At 44.4% G+C, this 20,209-nt stretch overlaps 3 protein-coding genes across 5 annotated transcripts in view; 2 read left to right on the top strand and 1 right to left on the bottom strand.

The window, feature by feature from the left end:
• Nucleotides 1-20,209, top strand: part of LOC310706715 (endogenous retrovirus group 3 member 1 Env polyprotein-like) — an 874,531-nt gene that overhangs the window by 356,701 nt on the left and 497,621 nt on the right. The window lies entirely within an intron of this gene.
• Nucleotides 5,144-13,932, top strand: LYSET (lysosomal enzyme trafficking factor). Its single transcript, XM_083503561.1, has 2 exons — nt 5,144-5,328; nt 13,059-13,932. Exons 1-2 carry the CDS (start codon nt 5,159-5,161, stop codon nt 13,468-13,470), a joined length of 582 nt encoding a protein of 193 aa, XP_083359687.1. The 5' UTR covers nt 5,144-5,158; the 3' UTR covers nt 13,471-13,932.
• GON7 (GON7 subunit of KEOPS complex) lies at nt 14,484-20,162 on the bottom strand. Of its 3 annotated transcripts, XM_083503811.1 has the most exons (3): nt 19,837-20,162; nt 18,591-18,754; nt 14,484-18,491 (listed from the first exon to the last, which is right to left on the bottom strand). In XM_083503811.1, exons 1-2 carry the CDS (start codon nt 20,021-20,023, stop codon nt 18,624-18,626), a joined length of 318 nt encoding a protein of 105 aa, XP_083359937.1. In that variant the 5' UTR covers nt 20,024-20,162; the 3' UTR covers nt 14,484-18,491; nt 18,591-18,623. The 3 variants fall into 3 exon arrangements, with proteins under 3 accessions (XP_083359937.1, XP_083359936.1, XP_083359938.1); XM_083503810.1 differs by having other exon boundaries at nt 14,484-18,754; XM_083503812.1 differs by lacking the exon at nt 14,484-18,491 and having other exon boundaries at nt 18,736-18,754; nt 19,719-20,162.

Genomic DNA, 20,209 nt, shown 5'->3' with positions numbered 1-20,209 from the left:
TTAAAAGGCTGTATCATGTTAATCAGCCAAAGGCCTGTTTGAAGAGGAACATTTTTGCCAAGCGCCTAAAATGTATATAACGAAAGCGCCAGGCGAACCACCCTAGGGGGTCATTCCACAAATGGGGAGCCACTACAGAGATTTCATGGTCTCATGTTATCACCCTTCAGATGTTATATGGAGGAGGCACACAAAAAAAGGGCCTCAAATGATGAATGCAGAGTCTGGGATGCTTTATATGGTTTGTTTTATGGTTGGCGTCAGGTGTCAAAATGTCTTGACGCTGGATTTGGAACATTATTCCACTAAACTTAGAGAAAAGGCCTAGACCAGGAACCTCAACTCTAAGGTTGTATCACAAATCTTTTAAAGATGCCACAAGCTCTTTAGGCCTCGTTAACGAACCTTGGCTCTCGTCAAGGTAATGTGCGCCATCTAGTGGGCTTCAGCGGAACTGGGAGAACAGGAGGAGAAACCTTCAGGGAGGTGGTTGGTGCCTTTGCTGCCTGAATGGCTTTCAATGAGCACAGCAGATTTCTCTAGCTCTCACATAATGTTGCATGCAGAAAGACCGTGTCACCTTAGTTTCATAGGAGAAGGCCTTTTTGTTATTATGGTGTGGGGGGTGAGGGCCCCTCAACAGATTTTGAAATACTAGGGACTTTACTTTCCAGCATTGTCTCTGGTGTTGCTTTTGTTAAGCATGGAAATTTAAGGATGCAATGATGCCCAGTGGAGGCTGTAGTTTTCTTTATCCTATATGGTTTATTTACACATATATTTACAAGCCGAGCCTAAATCTTAGCCTGAGAGGTTCTGGCTTCTTCAATTGCTTAAACAGACCCAAGCATTACATTGGTACCTCAGGTTACATATGCTTCAAGTTACATACACTTCAGGTTACACACTCTGCTAACCCAGAAATAGTACCTCGGGTTAAGAACTTTGCTTCAGGATGAGAACAGAAATTGTGCTCCGGTGGCGCAGCAGCAGCAGGAGGCCCCATTAGCTAAAGTGGTGCTACAGGTTAAGAACAGTTTCAGGTTAAGAACAGACCTCCAGAACGAATTAAGTACTTAACCTGAGGTACCACTGTATTCTCAAACCTTGCTCCTTGCTCTTTGCCCCCACTCCTCCCTCCCTTTCACTCCTCTCTCAGGAGTCACACATGACTCCAACGCACTCTGGGCGCAAGGGGGCGGGCACCTGCCCTGCAAGGGGGCAGAGCAACTGGCAGAGAACAAAGGCATTGCACAGGCAACCCCCACCGCCACTGGGGCGACCCCAGCCCTGAGAGGAGGCTGTTGCGCCCTTCTGGCACTCCGCTCCCCAGATCCCAGCCTTGCAAGGCTGCTCAGTGTGGGGACGCGACGTAAACGGAAGTAACTTAGCTCGGTTGCTTTGCTTGTGTTTTGAAAGACACTCGCTGCTGCAGGGCACCTGTTTGGGTGTGTTGTGTTTTCCTGTGGAAAATTCCGCTTCCAAGTCCCCCCCCCCCCGCCCCACAAATCCAGTGGGATGGAGTCAGGCTTTGCCCCCCCCCCATGGCTCCTAGCCGCTGTTCAGGATGGTAGTGTTGGGAGGCGGGTGTGCAGTGCTCTCAGAGCCAAGCGCTGACACCAGGGAAGCGGCGCACCCGCCTCCCAGCTGGCTGGCCATTTTGCCACCCCCCTCACTGATGACACCCAGGGCGGCCTGCACCCCCCGCACCCCCCCTTCCTATGCCACTGGAGTCACAACCCATTGCTTCCTAACTCTGTTACATAACTCTGAATTGCAGTCCCTGAACTCTTGGCTTTATCTCTGGGGTCAAAGGGCCCCGCCTCTTTTCCTTCTACAGTGATACATTGTTGTGCAAAACACCTCATTACCCCACAGGCTAACACCTCCAAGGTAATTAAAGGTAAAGGGACCCCTGACCATTAAGTCCAGTCGTGGCTGAATCTGGGGTTGCGGCACTCATCTTGCTTTATTGGCTGAGGTAGCTGACGTACAGCTTGAGGGTCATGTGGCCAGCATGACTAAGCCGCTTCTGGCGAACCAGAGCAGCGCACGGAAACACCGTTTACCTTCCCGCCGGAGCGGTACCTATTTATCTACTTGCACTTTGACGTGCTTTCGAACTGCTAGGTTGGCAGGAGCAGGGACCGAGCAACGGGAGCTCACCCCGTCGAGGGGATTCGAACCACCGACCTTCTGATCGGCAACACCTAGGCTCTGTGGTTTAACTCACAGCACCACACGCGTCCCTCCAAGGTAATTTGACTGAGTTAATTAGCAGCAGCTTGGCCTAATTAGCCCTTAACACATGCTAATTTCAGAGGGTTTAAAAGCAGTCTAATACACATCTTAAAACACACAGGTCTGGCATCCCGTTTTAAAATACAAGCTCTAATTAAATCCTAACGTTTACTAAACCCAGGCATTAAGCGCCCACAAACCTATAACAATAAGAAGAAATGCTTTTCTTATGTACTTGGGGGGGAAAGCAGGGGCAAGGAACTAGATCCAGTCAAGAGGGCCAGATTCAGAACTGGCCCACTCTCCTTGGGCGGGTGGTGGGGCATCACATGAGATCAGACAATTCAAATTTAAGCCTGTGGCTGCAATGGAAGACCCAAGAGCACACTCTACCTCTTCCTTTGCTGCTTGCCTTCAGCACTTTTAGAATTTGGCACCTTTTTCTATTGCCATGCCACCTGACAGCAGTTGACAGACAGGTGGGAGTGACTGGGCTAAGCCACATTGTGAGTCAAATGGGGAAGCCTGCAGGTGTTGTTAGGCTGACATAATGAGGTCTGTAAGCTCAATTAGGCTGGAGGGTCCCCTGCAGTGGGAAACTAGCAAGGAGTTTTGGTTGCTTGTGTATTTCATAAAATTTAATGCACAGCTTCATTTTCTATTCTTTTTTTAAAACCACCTCAAAACACTTTACACAAAAGATAAAACAATAAAATTGTGTGTGATGTTGCAGTCCTTTGGTTGGTAATTTTTCGAGCCAGTTGCTCAAATTGTGATATATGAGCTGGGCTCGGCTCGCTTGGTATGTGGTTCAGGTGTTGAGTTTTGGGTCAAGTGTTGCTTGCTGTTTTTGCATTGTAAGAGTAAGTGTTGGTGAATCAGGATTTTTTTTAAAAAATATATTCATGGCGCCCAGCACATGCTGGTGCAAGCAGGCAAACTTTTGTTGTTGTTGTTGTCTTTTTATTAACAATTTTCTTGATTTACAGAAGTATGTGTAATGCCTCTCTCTTGTATTTTTTCTTTGTGGCCTGATCGTAACTTGGCGGTTTGGTGCTGTTGTGAACCACTCGGTAGGTATTTAAAACTGAAAGCTTTCAAATGGTCTCCCACCCTCCAACTCAGTACTGTACAAAAACAGAAGCTACTTTTTCTTCTACATTATGGGATGGAGTGGTAGAGAGTGACTTAAGCCCGTGGTTACTGATCTTGCTCAGGAACGTGTATGTGTATGTATGTGTGCTTGGTTAAAGAGCGAGTCTGCCCCAATGAAGCACTAAGGTCACTTTTCTTCTCTCAAACTAATGCATTACAGTGAAGTGAGGCTACGGCTGCTTTCCCTTCCAGCCTTCCGCTCCTACCCCGCAAATGGCAGCATTCAAACAGAACCCGGAAATGGGGCTCTGCATTACTAACTCTTTACCCCATTCCTGGGATGGGAGAATGGGGTGGAGGAACTTAAGACATTTTATTCTGTTTATTTATCTGTATGTCTTGGCGAGCAACGGTCCTGGTCTTTGCCTGCAGCAGTCTTAATTGCTATTCGGGGGGGGGGGGGTAATGTTAAGAACAAAAAACCATACAACAAATTATTGCCCCTCACCCCACTCTTTCCAGACTTTCTCCTTGGGTGGTTGAGAAAAGTGCGGGGGGGGGGGGCAAGGTGGCATCTTCAAAGTGCCTGGATTTGTTTTCCATTGCCTCCCAGCAGCTGCTGCCTTTGCAATACGACATAGCTGTCAACTGTCCCGTGTTTGGCAGGAAACTCCCTTATCCAAGCGCCGTGTCCCGCTGCTGTCCCTTATTGATGATGTCCCTTAAATTTCCCGGGTTTCATGCTCGCCTGGCTTGGGAGGGAAGCAGCGGCTTGGGGTCCTCCGCCTTGAGAGAGAGTGCGTGCACGAGCTGACGCATCTCGGTCTCTCCCTTTCCCCCCTCAGGGGCGCGTCGTGAGGAGATGGGTGGCGGCTGGTGGGCAGGCAGCCCCTTTCTTGCGAGACTTCCGCCGTGCTGCCAGGGGAAGCGGGAGACAGCAGGGGCGGTGGCGGCTGAGGAAGCGGCCTGAGGGAGGAGGAAGAGGAGGGGATGGGGAGGGACGCAGAAGGGCGGCGCTTCAGCGGCGGCGGCGGCGCTGCAACCACCTCATGCTGGGCTCCCGGGTGGCATGGGTGAGAGTCTCTCTCCCTCCCTCCCTCTTGTGCGGTGAAGGGCCGATGGAACTCCTCGCGCCAGGACGACGGCAGCCCAGACATGCTGCTTAGCATACCCTCCAATCAGTGCAGCATCTTAATGTAGTGATTTCCCCCTCTGCATCCCTTTCATAACTCTATTTTTATAAATCATTTGTCCATCCATAGATCAAATTTTCACTACAAGTTTTCTGTCAATCCTACCAATGTATGTAACTCTTTACAATAGCTTTTCAAATACATTATAAACTTTCCCCATTCTTTATTAAAGAGGTCCTCTTCCTGGTTTCTAATTCTGCTTGTAAGCTTTGCCACCTCGACGTCGTTCATCAGTTTTGTCTGCCACTCTTCTTTGGTTGGAGTTGTAGACCCTTAGGATCATTTAGTCCAACCCCCTGCAAAACACAGTCAGTGGCAGCCAAAGCAGCATGGCTCCATCAGTGCCGGATTTCTGTATAAACTAAGAAAAATCCCTTATTTTGGCTGCTGATCCCTTATTTTCGAGGCTGCTGGTCCCTTATTTTCAAATCTGTAAATTGACACCTTTGCAATACGAAGCTAACACACCTGGGAGCGGGGGAGGGGGGGGGGGACAAGGGTGTCGAAAACATCCCGGAAGACACGGTGCGCAAACCAAAGGAGCCGCGCCCCTTTAGCGGCGCCTCCGCAGCCCGTAAAAGCGGGAATCATCGGCCAGGCAATTGAACCCTCCTCACGTGACTGCAGCCATGTCGCGCGGCACCGGAAGCAGAGCTCGGAGGAGGCGGGCCCTGGAAGGGCGGCGGAAGGGGTGGGCTCTGAGAGCGGCTCGGCAGGAGAGGCGGCGGGGTGAGGAGGGTCGGGCCGCCCGCGCTCTCTCCTCCTGGCTGTTCGTTCCCGTGTTTTCCGGCGGAGGAAGGTAAGGGCGAGGGAGGCTGAGGCGGGGAACGCCGGAGAGGGGCCGGCGCTCTAGGCGGCTGCTCTGTCCCTCCCCGGCGCGCTTTGCACCGGCTCAGGGACACGCTCGCAGCCGCTGGCGGGGCAGCTCGGTCCGTAGAGCGGGAGGCTCCGAACCTCAGGCTCGCGGGTTCGAGCCCCACGCTGGGCAAAAGGGCATTGCCAGGAGGTTGAGCTAGATGACCCCCGGGGTCCCCTTCCTATCCCACGAGCCTGACGAGGAAGACGGAGCGCAGCCCTGTCTCGAATTCAGTCTGAGAGCACGGGCGTAGCCAAGGGGGCACATGCCCCCCCCCGTGAACAAAAATCAATACAAATCTGAGGTTCTGTTTCCCTCCCCCCACAACAAAAGCCTGACCCCCTTCCTAACAGAAATCCCATTCCTGAGAGAGAAAGAGGCCACTTTGCTTACATTTGCTTTGAAGTTCCCTACTGGAAGCTCCTTACCCCCATTGCAAATTGGGGGGGGGGCGTCGAGGACGACGACACATGCACACCCTCCCTCTGTTTAGAAGCAGTTTTGCTTGAGTAAGTAAATTCCCATCCTGCCTTTCTCCCACAGGAGCCCAGGGTAGTGAACGCATAAGCAGCTAAACAAACAAAACATCCAAAAGGTTGCATTGTACGTGCCCAGAGGCACTCTTATTTATATCTCAGTCCATATCCATGCTGGGTTTTAGGTCAGATTTATGTTCTGAGGAGTTATGGGGAAGAGGAAGGGAGCCCTTGGAAAGGGTTTAGAAGGAAGAATGGGGATGAGGTACTGTCAGCCTTTTGAGGAAGGCAAAATTGGGAGAAGTAACTCTCTAGTCTAGGGTTGGGGGAGGAATAGTGACGCACAGACCGTTCCTCCTCTTAATGCTTGGGTTGCATTGTGTTTGTGGTTAGCGATTTAAAAACAAAACTATTGTAATTCGGGTATTGAATGAGCCATGAGCTTTCTGTGCAGTAGAAATGGGTGTGGGATATGAATAATGTTAGGCAGTTAGGTTACATTGAGGAAAGTGAGGGTAGATTACTATCTCACTTTAGGAAGTAGAATCATTTGCTTGGGTTAAACTGAAAATTTTTTGACAGGCTTGAGAAGCTGTCTGACAGATAAGATAAAGATGCTACTATATCAAATATAGTTCTAGTTCTTTAGATAAGTAATAGTCTTTTCTTCTTCAGTGAGCGTTCATATGGAAAGGCTACTTCAAAATAGGTAGGTTGAAGAATGTGGCTGCTATGGCACTATTACAGAATGCAGTTGCTGTTGATCTGATGGGCAGAGGGGGCACATAATTTTGGTAAAGTGATACGTTTTATTGTACTAGTGTCAGTGGGCAAGGTGAAAATCAAACTTTTTAGCATAGACGGCTCAGTCTCTTTTGCTTATTACGTGAGGCTTTAAGCTTTATTGAAAGAATGCAGGTGCACATGTAATAAAAGTAAAGGACTCCCAAGGACCCATAACTGATTCTGTCATGAATAAATGGTATTGGTTAGGGTAGTGTCAGCTGCAGAACAACGAAAGTAAAACCAGGATAATTAATGTGTATCTGAAGAAGTGTGCATGCACATGAAAGCTCATACCAAGAACTAATTTAGTTGGTCTTTAAGGTGCTACTGGAAGGAATTTTTTTATTCAGGATAATTAAGAATGTCATGATATTTCTTCTTGCCTTTCTTTTCTGCATTCTAAAATTCCTTTGACTCCTGGTGTTGATGATGACACCAGTATTATAACTTGTTGAACAATATTCTCATTAGTCCACTTTAGGAGACAAAATGATCTGTAGGTGAACCCAGTTGGGGCAGGAGTTTGTTAAAAAGGTGAGCATCCTAATGGTATTGCCCAGGGACAAACTGCTCAAGGGATAGATATCCTGTAAAGTCCCTGCAGTGCTGGCCTAACATGTTTGCTTTGTGTTGTGCTCGTGAAATGAGCAGTGTGCTGCCTCCTAAGCATTTGCTTTCCATTGGAAACGGCTCGAGTTGTAAGATTATGCTATGTATTTATGATATTGTAAATGTGCCAGTAGTTGCAGGGCTGACACTGACCCTTTCCCCCAGTACAGAAGTGGGGAGAAGACAATTTTCCACTTGTAGACAGCTGGCCAATTTTCAGTCAACTTCCTGCTGCTCATGGTTGTTAGGGTTCTTGGGTCTGATCCAGCAAAGTACTTACAATCTTAAGGATGAGTGCATAGTTCAGATCACTTAATAGATTTGTCACACCTTAACTGATGAGTGATCCTGAGTATGTACTCTAAAACACTTCAGTGGAACACAGCTGAATGGATAGGTCTCAGCCATAGGTGTCCTTATGTATTTTTTAATACTCATCTGTTACTTTTGCAACTTTTCTGTAACTGTTTTGTTACCTTTAGTACATTATCTTGGGACGTGCATGGAAGGAGATTAATAAATAACAATACTAGCAAGACAAAGCTTCTAGTAGAGAAAGAAAAGTGTACCATGCAAGGACTGAATCCTGCTCACTTCAGCTTTAGTCAGTGTGGCTAAGTTGAGTTTCCAAATTTGGCTGCTGCAGTATACCATTTCTGCACTGTGATAAACAAGTTGCCACAGGTTGCACTAAATAGCATCATGCACATAAATGAATTTCTCATTGTGACCTATCTGAAATGCTGCCTTTTAAATGTGTTTCTCATTCCTATAGCAACCTTTGCAACTGAAAGATGTATTGTATGCCTAGAATTGCTACGCAGATAAAACTGGCATGACCTGCACTGCAACTTATCAGAGTGCCTGAGTTCCCGGTATATTTCCTTAATTAGTTGTGCTTCAGAATTGCCCTTGAAACAACATTTTTTGCAAAATTGTAAATGGTCTTTGCAGCTATGCAAGCATAACTGAAAGAGGCCTGATGGACAGGTTTCATAATGTGTTGTGTCCTGGGCTAGTGACTGCAGAGCAAGGATGGCCAAAGTGAACTTTCACTGGATCATCTTGTGTTAACAGTGTTCACTTTGGTAATGAGATCCTTTAGCAGATCTAAATAAATAAGACACATGGGAAGATAGGAATTGAGCTGTTAGTCATGCTAAGGTTAATCTTGCCCAACATTCCATTTCCAAAAGCTGCTGGCTAGGTGTCTTTGGGAGCTCAAAACAAGGGGTGGTGGTGGATCTGCTGTCTTGGTCACCCCCCGCCAATTCCATTTAGCATTCATATACTGCCTCTATAGTGGCGTCACAGCTATTGTTGCTAATAGCCGTTGATAGATCTGCCTTCCCAAGAAATCCAGAACTAAAACAATTAAAACATATCTTCCAAAATGCTACCAGGCCTGCTTTGATTATTGCCCATACACTATCTTTAACCCTTTAAAAAGGAAGAGTTCAAAAACATTTAGTCGCAAAAAGCTGGCTGCATATTCGTGGCTCCAAGTTCATTGTGGTCATGGTTTGAAAAACAAGGTTCTAAAAAGACTTTTGGTTTTGACATTTACAAAGATCTGGCAGGGAATTCTCAAATATGTGAATTGACTTTATACTGTAGGCAACAGGCAACCTTTAGCGTGTTGGTAGTTGCTCAGTCCTGTTGCTTATTCCTAAAGATTTGGGGATGGCCAGTGGTTGAGGGGAAGGTTGGTTCTACATATTATTTTTCTGACTAAAATGTGCTTGTAGATCTCATGATCAGGCAGCAATGAATGATAATGACAGTCACATGATTATTAGCTGGCAGTTGTATGTCACTTTTGTGGTGAGAGGGGATAGGTGGTGTAGATTATTGGTAAAACAAGTTCTGCAGCTTACAATTGTTAAAAGATAATTCTGTATTTCAAGTACAGATAAGTTGAAAAACTGTGTTGCTTAATGTTCTCTACTTTCCTGAGTGGTCATAACTGTATAACTCTGCCCCTGGACTTTAGTTTCCCTTCGATAAGATGGAGCACTGAAGATCTATGGGGCCTTTGTGATATGCACATTTACAAATACAGTGGTACCTTGGTTTACGAACTTAATCCGTTCTGGAATTAAACCGAAACCGTTCTTAAACTGAGATGCACTTTCCCTAATGAGGCCTCTTGCCGCCAGTGCCCTTCCACCGTTTGGATTCCGTTCTTAGACTGAGGTAAAGTTCGCAAACTGGGACACTACTTCAGGTTTTGCAGAGTTCGTAAACTGAATTGTTCGTAAACAGGACTGTTCTTAAACCGAGGTACCGCCGTTTACAAACAGACTCCTAAACTGGCAACAAGGCTGCTAATCTTGTTTCGGGATTGCCATTATACTGAAGAGCAAGAAGTGAGCTGCACTACAGAGTTTACAGTAGTTTCATTTTGGATTTACAGTAGTTTCATTTTGGATGGAGACTTAGGGAGTTTTTGTTATTCATGTTAGTTGACAAATATTATTGTTTTGCTATTCTTAGCTTGTTTTAATTAACGAGTTATTTTATGATGTATTAAATATTTCCCCCTTATAATGTGTTTGACAGGTAGGGAGTTAAGTTCTAATAATTTTCTGTGGTGTGTGTGTTAATATTTTTGTGTCCCCAGCTACATTATGGAATGTCTTTCCTGCTCTGGAGGTTCAGCCATTCCCCCCACCCTTTTGTCCCCTCCCATTGGTCGATGAATACCTTTGTATACCTGCAGGTTTTTTGCTGCATTTCCTTAGATGCGGTTCTGTGTTGTGGACTGTTACCTTCCATGTTTGTGTTTTCTAATTCTGTTTTATTATGATCATGGTTTCACTTCATGTAAACCGCTTTGAGAAAGGTGTTGGCCTCAAAGGCATAGAAGTTTTAAGAGTAATAAAAATTCAGCAGACTGGATGCCAAGTGTGCTTCAGTTTTAGCAAAGCTCACAGCTCTTTCTGGGTGGTATGCAACTAAGTTTTACCCCAAGTAGATTCACTGGAATTAATGAACACCACTAAGTTGGGTCAATTGATTTCAGTGAGTAAAACTAAGTTGAATACCACCGCATGTCCAAATTGGGACTTTACACAAATAGTTTCCCTGCTTCTCAGACAGGCATGTCATTCCCCCCTCGCTCCCAAGAAAGGTCAGAAGAAACTTCCAGTCATCAAACAGCTGATCATAATGGATGGTTTCCCCTTCCTCTTTCCTTCTCTGCCCCCTCAGCCAGTGACTATTTCAAGCACATGTTACAGTGGGCATTTTGCTTTTCTTGTCTGATGCAGTCCAGTTCTTTGTGTCTAGGTCAGAAGATGAAATTAAATGAGATAACCTTGCACCAGGGATATCTTCTAGCTACAATAAATCCTGCTTTTGTTGCAGGCTTAGGGACCAGCCAGAATGTCTCCCTGCTACTTGTTCCTCTTTCAGTCAAAAATGAGAAAGGAAAAGTTGCAACTTGTTCTTCTTGGGGAAGGAGGTAATTGGTAGACTGTTCTTATCACAGGCATCAAACTTCATTGGTCTGTCATTTTTGCAGAAGACTGGATAAACTTGGAAGTCTAGTGTGGTACTTTGAGAATCAGAAAGCAAGAGGAGGAAGCACACAGCAGAATGGAGAACAGTTTTAAACTTCCTTCTTAACAGTACTGTACTTAGCCAAGAAAACAGATTTTTCTGGGTAACTACCAGCCTAAAACCATTAAGGTTCAAAGCACTAGCCCAGTAGCCTGTTTCTTCTACATGTGAGCCGCCACAATACGGGATCAGGCACTTAGGCGTGGAAAGACTGGTGAGAACCACACGCTACAAAGATAGAGTTGCTGTGGTTTTTGTGATTGCAATGATTCAATGAAGTGATGAAAGATTTGCCCTGAGGGGCCCCATGGAGCCATGTTGGCTGGATAGGAACAAGTATTGCCCTGACTTAAAAAACTGTTGATGATGTTGGTAGTGTATTAATGCCAGCAGGGCCAGTGGTCAGGGATGACGGGAATTGTAGTCCAAAAACAACTGGAGATCTTCATTCACATGTAAGCATGCCCATCAGCGTCAGGGAACCTTTTGCAGCCCAAGGACCACATTTCCTTCTGGGCAGCCTTTCAAGGGCCACATGCCAGTGGCGGGCAAAGCCAAAAGTAAAAGTGAGCAGAGCAAAAAAATGTAAATCTTAACTCTTGAGTGGTAAGCCAGTTTCTTTGTGCTTGCACACAAAGCCCCCCCTCTATCCAGAGAAACAAGAAGCAGTAGGACATATTCCAGCCATGCCAAACACTTGAGGAGGGTGTGGCTTAGGAATACAGAGGGTATATGTGACACGGGGAGACTTCCAGGGGCCAGATAATAAGGCCCTAAGGGGCATGTGGTTCCCCATCCCTGATGTACATGGATTTTTTGGAGGGGTGCATGCTCTTGTCTGCAGATGTTTACTGAAAGTCATGTAAGCCAGTCTTAAATCTCATAAGTGATATTTATACAGCTTTGAGATTTATGCAACTCTCATAAAGTGACAGTTAAGGAATACAGCTGCTGTGTCTATGGTACTCTTCAAAAGGGAGCACACACTCTCGTACATGGTATTATCCGTCCCGTTCCATCAGAGCAAGGTGCATAAGTTTAGGCTCCAAGTTCCCAGAGGAAAACCGGGGGGGGGGGGGAATGGGAGTGGGGGGGCATAGCTTTCCCCCTTGGTCTTCACATCTCTCCTAGCTCCTCCCCACTTGTGTTAACTGTCTGGGCCGGAGGGCCAGTGTCGCAACCTCTGTACACAGGCTTTTGCTTCCCACTCGGTTTTCTCAAAGGACGCCTACACCAATTCTTACTTCCTTTTCCACTCGGTAAAGAGTGAACAGTGCTACTGAAACTGTCAAGTTTGTGGTTGGCTGGTAACTCTCAGGTTTTTGGGGAGGGGCTTAGCTCAGGGGGCAGGGCATCTGCTCTACATGCAGTCGGTTCCAGGTTCAGTTCCAGCATTTCTAGGTAGGGCTTGGAGAAGTTTCTTTCTGAAACCCTGGAGAACCACTGCTGGCCAATGCCAACAGTGCTTCATATTTCTGCATGCCACCCCAATCTCTGAGTGGTGCAAGATTCCATCGTTTCCAGGCACTTACCTGGGGTTTGTGTTTTCTTTCAGAAATGAGGCACAGTGGAGACTGTGTTGTCTTTATGATATATGGTTTATGTACACATATACACAGCCTGAGCCTACGATGGAGGGGTCCGCAGCACCAGCACCCCAGGAGGGTCTTGCTTCTCCCATAGCCGCAGCCCTGGTTTTGAACAGAAACCAACCATTACTCTGCCTGTCTGGCTTACCAGCTTGCTGCTTTGCTTCTCTGCCACAATACCCTCCCTAACCTCTCTCCTCTAAACTCCGGCTTTATCTATTGAGGAAGGGGGCCACCACCCACTTACCATCTCGCATACCCAGCCCCCTTGATTAAACTGGAATGTTTGGGAATAATGTAGCCTAAAATGGTGGGATAAAAACCCTGATTAATAAGTAACATTAAATTGGCTGCACTGTAGAATAAATCTTTGAAGATTGCAGCTTACATCCACTTGGGATCAGTCTTCAAAACCAACCATCTCATCATCTCTTTCACTTCTGCTGAAAATTTAACACCCTGTCTCTAGCATTTTGCACATTACATTTCCTACTGACATCTACTGGGAGAATTTTTTTTGGGGGGGGGGGGGAGAGCAGAAACAGCATTTGCCCAGTAACACTTCAGCTACACTTAGAAAATCGTATCCTGTAACATGACAAGCTGATATTTCTTTAAGTGCTTTGATTATCTTTTTCCTTTTTTTAAGGTTCAGAGCATGGAGAATGATGAACTTCCGTCAGAGGATGGGATGGATTGGTGTGGGATTATACTTAATAGCAAGTGCGGCAGCATTTTACTATGTCTTTGAAATCAATGAGACTTACAACAGACTGGCACTGGAGCACATCCAGCAACCTCCTGAAAAACTGAGAGAAGAAACGACCTGGATGCACTCCTTAAAAACACGGCTGCTGTCCGTACCCTTTTGGCTGTGGACTATTATCTTCTTGATCCCTTATTTACAAATGTTCCTGTTCCTTTATTCCTGTACAAGAGCTGATCCCAAAACGGTGGGCTACTGTATTATTCCGATTTGCCTGGCTGTCGTTTGCAATCGTCACCAAACATTTGCGAAGGCCTCCAACCAAATTAGCAGATTGCAACTGATTGACACTTAAACCCATCTGCGTTTCCCGATGAACGCTTTTAGATAACCTGAAGGATCTTGGCTGCATCAGTTGAACATACAAATGGAATGTGAAATTCTTTTTCTCCACGTTAACTACTGAATAGAGCATCAACCTATTTTTTCAATAAGTTGACTTTGAGTATGGGTGCATTCTATTTGGTGGAATAACTGAGCTTTCTTTGAGACTCGAGGATGACATTCTTCATATTTGCCTTATAATGCAGAATTTCTACACTCCTGAAGTTTTTGTGGAGAAAACCTATTTGAAACCTTATTTCACTGTGCACCCCCCCTTTTTATCTTCAAGCTTCCCTCAGGAGGAGGATCAGTGAAAACGGACTTTTCCTTTGTTATAATGTGTAAAATTTGGAATGATCATAAACTGGCATTTAAGATACTGTGCTTTTTCCTTAAATAATGTTGCACTCAATAAAACAGGGCTTCGTTCACACACATGGCTAAAAGAAAATGAGCCCTTTGTTCATTTATTGTTTTTTTGACTTCCAGTTCAGTGTAAGTTGTTAGGCCAGTTCTTCAGAAACTAATTTTCCATATATGGGAACAAAAATGCAGCATGTGCTGTATGTCAAATGTGAAGGCTGTGTGTGAGAGGGGAAAGAGACAGAGAGAGCTGCTCTCAGTTTTGCTTTAAAATGCATTTGAACTGACTATTAGTTGCTGTTCATGTGTTGGGAAATTATGGCACTCACTGCATTTCCCTCCCAGCAGCACTCAGCAATTTAAACATAGTAATTCAATGTTCATTCTATTATGAACATTGCTCTATCCAATAAAACAGCCATCAAACATTAAAACCAATATCCAAACCACAGTAATAAACCCAGAAACCAAGACCAATTTACCAAGTAGAAAATTCTCAGTATTTGCTAATACAGAAAGTAGTTTTATAATGTAAATGTTTCAACAGGAGCCGTTTATCTACATTATTTGCTCAATGTGAGTATAGATATCTGCATGATCTAAGTCTCTTCCCCCCACCCCTTTTAGTAAAGTACTTCAGATATACCAGTTGACCTTCCAATTGCATGGCATCTGAGGGAAAATGCAGTTAACTGCAACTGAGATGATGTACTTCAGCATCCTCCTGTGGCCTGGTTTCTATCAAACCAGAGGTTATCAAACCAGACTAGCAACATTTGGTATAAATATGAGTATGTTACTAGCAACAAGTCCCAAGAGATGTTAGCCCTGCTAAGTCCAAGCACTTTATTTGCTTGACTAATTTAATGACTGCCATAAAAGTGTTCTCTCTCTTCATGGCATGCTCCTTGCTACAAAATCACTAGTAATGGCATAATGGGGGGGGGGGAGCAGTGGGGGGGGGAAATCCTTTGCCTTTTTTAATTTCATGACTTCTCACAGATTAGTAGAAAGACATTTGCAACTTCCCCTGTCTCCTCGCCCATTATATACACACACACACACACACACACATATATACATATACATATACATATACATACACATACACATACACACACACACTCACTTACTTACTTCACTGGTAAAATCGTTTTTGGCTGTCCAGGCAGATCAGTGTAGCTAGGTAGCCATTCAAGTAAGCAAGAATGAAGGGTTTTGAATTTGTGGACCTAATCATTCGCCATTTCTGTCCAACTCAATATTTTCCCCACATTTTCTACAATTTTAGGGAAAAATTAGGTTAGTATATAGAGTTTATATGCAGTGCAACTCATTGCAGTCAGAAATGTATGGCATTTTCTCGCTGGTATTTATTAGAGCAATATGTGACGCTAAGGATTTCCAAGGAAAAAAGTGTTTTATAAATTGGATTTCATGTGGACCTGATTTGGATGTAACAGGGATAATGTTTTCATTTCTGTGGACTTTGCCCTTTAATATTGCTGCTTCATACATTTCACATGAAATCAGCTCCTTTGAATAGTAGAGCAGTTAGAAAATTAAGCCTGCAGTCACTATGACAGTGTGCTTGTAAAAATTGTTCCATTAAATACAACTCCCATATGCAGCAGCCAGTTCATCACAAGCATAACTTTTAAAAGATTCTTGCTCCATCTTTGTTATAGCACCTACATGCTAGTAATACCATCCATGAACATGGACTGTGTCAAATGAGTGCTGTTTTGTCAGGTGGGCCATCTGAATCTGTTTAATCTTGGTATTGGCTTACTGAACATGGCAGTCATACTTGTTTTATGGAACATACAGTAGTCTGGTGAGAAAATCCAGGCCCCAGCATCTAATAAACTTGGTTGCTACTTCACTGAGACATAAGAAATGCCCAATAGCCCAAATGGAAGCACTCATGCCTCTTAGAAACAAGGTGTGACTGCAAGGCAACTGGAAGCTCAGCTTTAATTTAAGCAACCTTTGCATTAACACTGACCAGTGCTACCTCTATCGTCCATTGCAGATTCTTGACAGCTTTTGTGATGGATTCGAAGACTAGTATTTGAGCTATTTATATATCACTTCTTCACTGAAGTTATTTTATTTCTACACTGAATAATACTAAGCCGCCCAACCTATATAATCTGAACTGTGAGAAACACTTTGGGATGGTAGGTTAATTCTCTCCCAGAACAGATTCCCCTTATTAGCCAGGTGTCCCTGGAGCCAGGCAGGAGGAAAGCAAAGTCCACCCATTGGCCTGTTTGAGCCAACTTTTTTCCTTGTCAATGCAAAAACAAATCCCTTGCTGGAACATTCACACAAGAGTCTTACAAATTACTGTCCAGATTCTTTTGAACTGCACCAAATCATTACTTTCTTGGTTACAAGCCAGTGCCTCGTTAGACAACCGGTCTACTAATTGGTTGCTACAACTCAATAGAGCCTTTATGCTACCAAGGAGCATAAACAATTGATATGCTTTTATACATAATTTGTCTGTTTATATGTATGTAAAGACCCAATGCCCATGGGTGCCAGGGTGGTGATCCATGTGTTTTGAGGGGAAAGGGGTTTCTTAACTGATAGGTACTTTCTTAACCTGTGGAGGCTTTTGGGAATTTGTGGGATGGAGGAATGCTCAAGCATGCTGTGTCCACCTTAGATATTTTTCTTGGTACTGGGGAAGACTTCCTGTTACTAGATAGCAACAAAATCATGGTATTTGTGTGGAATCAATATTGTGTGTTCTCCACAATGAGGACCAGCATGACACAGTTGATTTCCCACAGCAAGCGTGAATTTGGCCAGGATGTGGGGAGTAGCATGTCCCCATGGCAGCCATTTTGAGAGTGGCACCCGCAGCACTTGCATACTGGTCCAAAATGATTGGCACCCCAATTTAAGGTTATGTCCAAACCCTGCACTGTGATTGATTTTATTTATGGTTTATTGAAACAAGATTTTATAAGCCAGGTTGAAGTTGGCTTCTTTCGGTAAACCATAGCTTTGCCTAGGTTCAGACATAATGTTAAACTGTTGTATAGAAACAGAAGCAAAAGCATTTAATCTCATCTTCCAGAGAGGAAGGTGACTGGCATGAAGCATATTTGTGTAATACTCAACAGTAGCTAGCATTGCATCTGAGTGACAGAAGTTTTAATGCATGTCATGGAAAGTAAATACTTTGACAGCATGTAAACAAACACAGTTCATGATATATTCTACTTCGTTGTATTGTGAATGCTTGATGCACACGCCCAGGCACATTTTCTTTGTCTCCAACTGTTTATTTACATGGGAAACATCTTTAAATGTCTTTGATTTAGTCATAGATTACAAGTGTAGTCTTTGATATGTTTGTTTGAATTACTTTTGAGTTACTGTTCTGCCCCAGGCTCTTTTAAAGGGATACTTAATTTATTTATTTTTTAAATCTACCACAGAAAGAACTTAAAGTATTATTGAAATGTAAAATTCTCATGGTCTTTCATTCTTAGGTAATGCCATAGACAAATGTCACATTAGAAGTTGTGCTTAAGACAGGAGGCTCTCAAAAATCTCTACTCCCAGGGCTCAATTAAAAGGTGACAATTACTGAGGCCCATCAGTGACAAATAATAATAATAATTTATTCCCCGCCCATATGGCTAGGCTTCCTCAGCCACTCTGGGCAGCTCCCAACAAACACGATAAAACCTCAAACTTTAAAAACTTTCGTAAACAAAATGCCAAAATGGAGGTGCAGGGACAGAACCAGTCATATAAGCCTGTTGACTATTACACATGTACCATCTTGCTTGTCTTTTCAGCCTCCACTGAATACTTTATTCTTTCAGAAAGCCTTCAGAGATCGATCTTAGTTGGCATCACTTTTGCCGTCACTGGAATTGTTAAGTTTTAATTTTTTTAATCACTCCAATGAGAGGATTAGGATATACATAACCACATGCAGGCAGTTTAGCACAATCAGCTGGCAATTGTGGACACCAATTTCTATTGGTATCTTATCCATCTTGGGAAATTGCAATATTCTTTGCTACAGCAGTTTCCTACTGGAAAACTTTTCTCAAGCTAAGCGCAGCTACTGGAAATACTGTGATTCAGTTTCCCCATTTCAGGAAGAATTTGCTCTAAGTGACTTAAAATAGAAGAAGCTCTTTTCTATTTTCCCCCTTCCCACCCCATATATCACAAAGTATTTTTTACTCATAATTTCTTCTCCCGTTCTTCTTTCATGTTCATACCTTATTTCCTCTTCCTGCTTCTATTCTTCCTGCCTGCTCCTTTTACATTCACTTCTTTCTCTTTTAACAATCTTTCCCCTCTATTACTTCCTTACTTTCTACTCCCAGTTTATTTATGAAGATAGTAATGAAAATAAACAACTCTTTCTAATTTATTTCACTACTGGCCCTTTCTCCTCAAAGAAGGGAGATAATTCTTTCTTATATACATGGTCTTTTCCTTGGTTGCTTCAGTATTTCACATAATACTCCACAAATAAGCTTCCCTTTTGATTTGTGGTAACAGTAAATAATAAAAAGGACAGTGCATTTCTAGTTTAAAAAGTAGCCCAGAAGTTTCCTCAGGAGGAAAGTGTCTAAAAAAACAACACTCAAATTCCATAGGAAAAAACCTGCAATTTTCATCAGGACTGTTTTAACAAAACATTCCAGAAATTTTCCCAGAGGGAAAATGTGTATGTGATTAAACTCAAATTCAGTAGAAAAATGTTTGTAGTTTTCATCAGGACTGTGTCTTTATCCGTTTTAATGGTGGTCCATCAGCACATGCTTTGGCAATGACATGATTTTCTTCTTCTTCATCATCATCATCTTGTTCATCATCATCATCATCATCATCATCATCATCATCACCTAAAAGAAAAAGATTTCATATGAAATCTGCTAAGATAACTAAGCCATTTCCCCATGAATGCCTACACTCAACTTCTCATTCCATTTGCTGAGTTTAACTAACATTTTGAGGCTGGGTAGCTCAGTTGGTAGAGCATGAGACTTAGTCCCATGGTTGTGGGTTTGAGCCCCACATTGGGTGTAAGATTCTATATAGATCTACAGTTTTATGTGTTGTTGTTTTTTTGGTGTTGCTTGAACTGGGTATAATAAGTCAAGAGATACTAGCAGTTAAGTGTACTTTTGCAAGAGGCATGTTCAAGAGTTAGGAATGTATATGCAAAGTGTTCGTACACAATGGATGGGAAACTTGTGTGGCCCACCAGACACTGGACTACAACTCTGATCAACCCCACTGATAAGACAGTTTTCGGAGACTATGGTAACTGTAGTCCAAAGCTTTAGGGTTTAGGGCTTTAGGTCCTCAGCAGATCATACAAGAGGTATATTAGCATAGACCTGGTCTGCACAAGCAGAATTACATGTTGAGAATAAAGTGGTATAGACTCTATTCACAAATGGTATTGAAGTTAAAACTCAGGGTAAACCCAGCGAAATCATTGTACATTAGTTAATTATGCCTATTCTACATTTTTATTTTTTTTATTTCACAAAATCATAGAATTGTAGAGTTGGAAGGGACCCTGAGGATCATCTCGCCCTGCAACGCAGGAATATGCAGCTGCCCCATTACAGGGCCTGAACCTGCAACCTTGGCGTTATCAGCACCACGCTCCAACCAACCGAGTGACCCATTGCCCTTTCACTGAATTTATTTATATGCCTCTTTCCCACAACGAGCTGTGCCCAAACATTCAAAACAGAGGACAGATATACAAATACAAACATGGAGACATGTCAGTAAATTCAAAATAGCCAAAATAAGAACCGAAAGGCTCTGTTGTGGCATCTGAGGAGGCTCCACCTGCTGCTGAGTTCCAAGTACCCAAAGGGGCACTTGGTTGCTAGGAAGCAGGACGAGGCCTCTTTCCTCTCCTCTCGGGCGAGGCGGGAACTCGTGGCCGAGTCCGGGGCCTCCTCACCTCCAGGCCCGGCTCGGTCGCCGGCGCCGCTCTCCTGCTGCACCAGGGGGCCAAGCAGCGCGGAGACCTGTTCCCGCAGCTGAGCTAGGCCGCTGAGCAGGCCCCGCAACTCTCCCGGCGGCTCGCAGCGGACCCTCAGCGGCCGCTTCAGCCCGTCGCGGCCCGTCAATTCCGCCCGCAACTCCATCGCTCCGCTTCCCCTCTGTTTTTCCCCCGCCCTGGAAACAGGCAGCCAATCCCTAACCGAGGAGGCGGCTTTTCCAACCGCCACTCTGGCCCCGCCTATCCGGCGCACGCGCCTCACTCAACTGCTTACGAGCCGTTTCATTGTCTTCTCCGCCCGCCTTCGTCTCCTCCCGCTTTTGTGATTGGC

This window comes from Podarcis liolepis (assembly GCF_965112155.1).
Source record: "Podarcis liolepis genome assembly, chromosome: 1".
Taxonomy (NCBI): domain Eukaryota; kingdom Metazoa; phylum Chordata; class Lepidosauria; order Squamata; family Lacertidae; genus Podarcis; species Podarcis liolepis.
The sequence above is the reverse complement of the archived record's forward strand: the minus strand, read 5'-3'. Positions and strand labels throughout refer to the sequence as shown.

Excerpts from the sequence above, each read along its gene's own strand:
- LYSET (XM_083503561.1), top strand. The coding sequence starts at position 5,159 with ATGTCGCGCGGCACCGGAAGCAGAGCTCGGAGGAGGCGGGCCCTGGAA. Across the intron at positions 5,329-13,058 it reads GTGTTTTCCGGCGGAGGAAG|GTTCAGAGCATGGAGAATGA; the intron begins GTAAGGGCGAGG and ends CCTTTTTTTAAG.
- GON7 (XM_083503810.1), bottom strand. The coding sequence starts at position 20,023 with ATGGAGTTGCGGGCGGAATTGACGGGCCGCGACGGGCTGAAGCGGCCG. Across the intron at positions 18,755-19,836 it reads CGACCGAGCCGGGCCTGGAG|GTGATGATGATGATGATGAT; the intron begins GTGAGGAGGCCC and ends TTTTTCTTTTAG.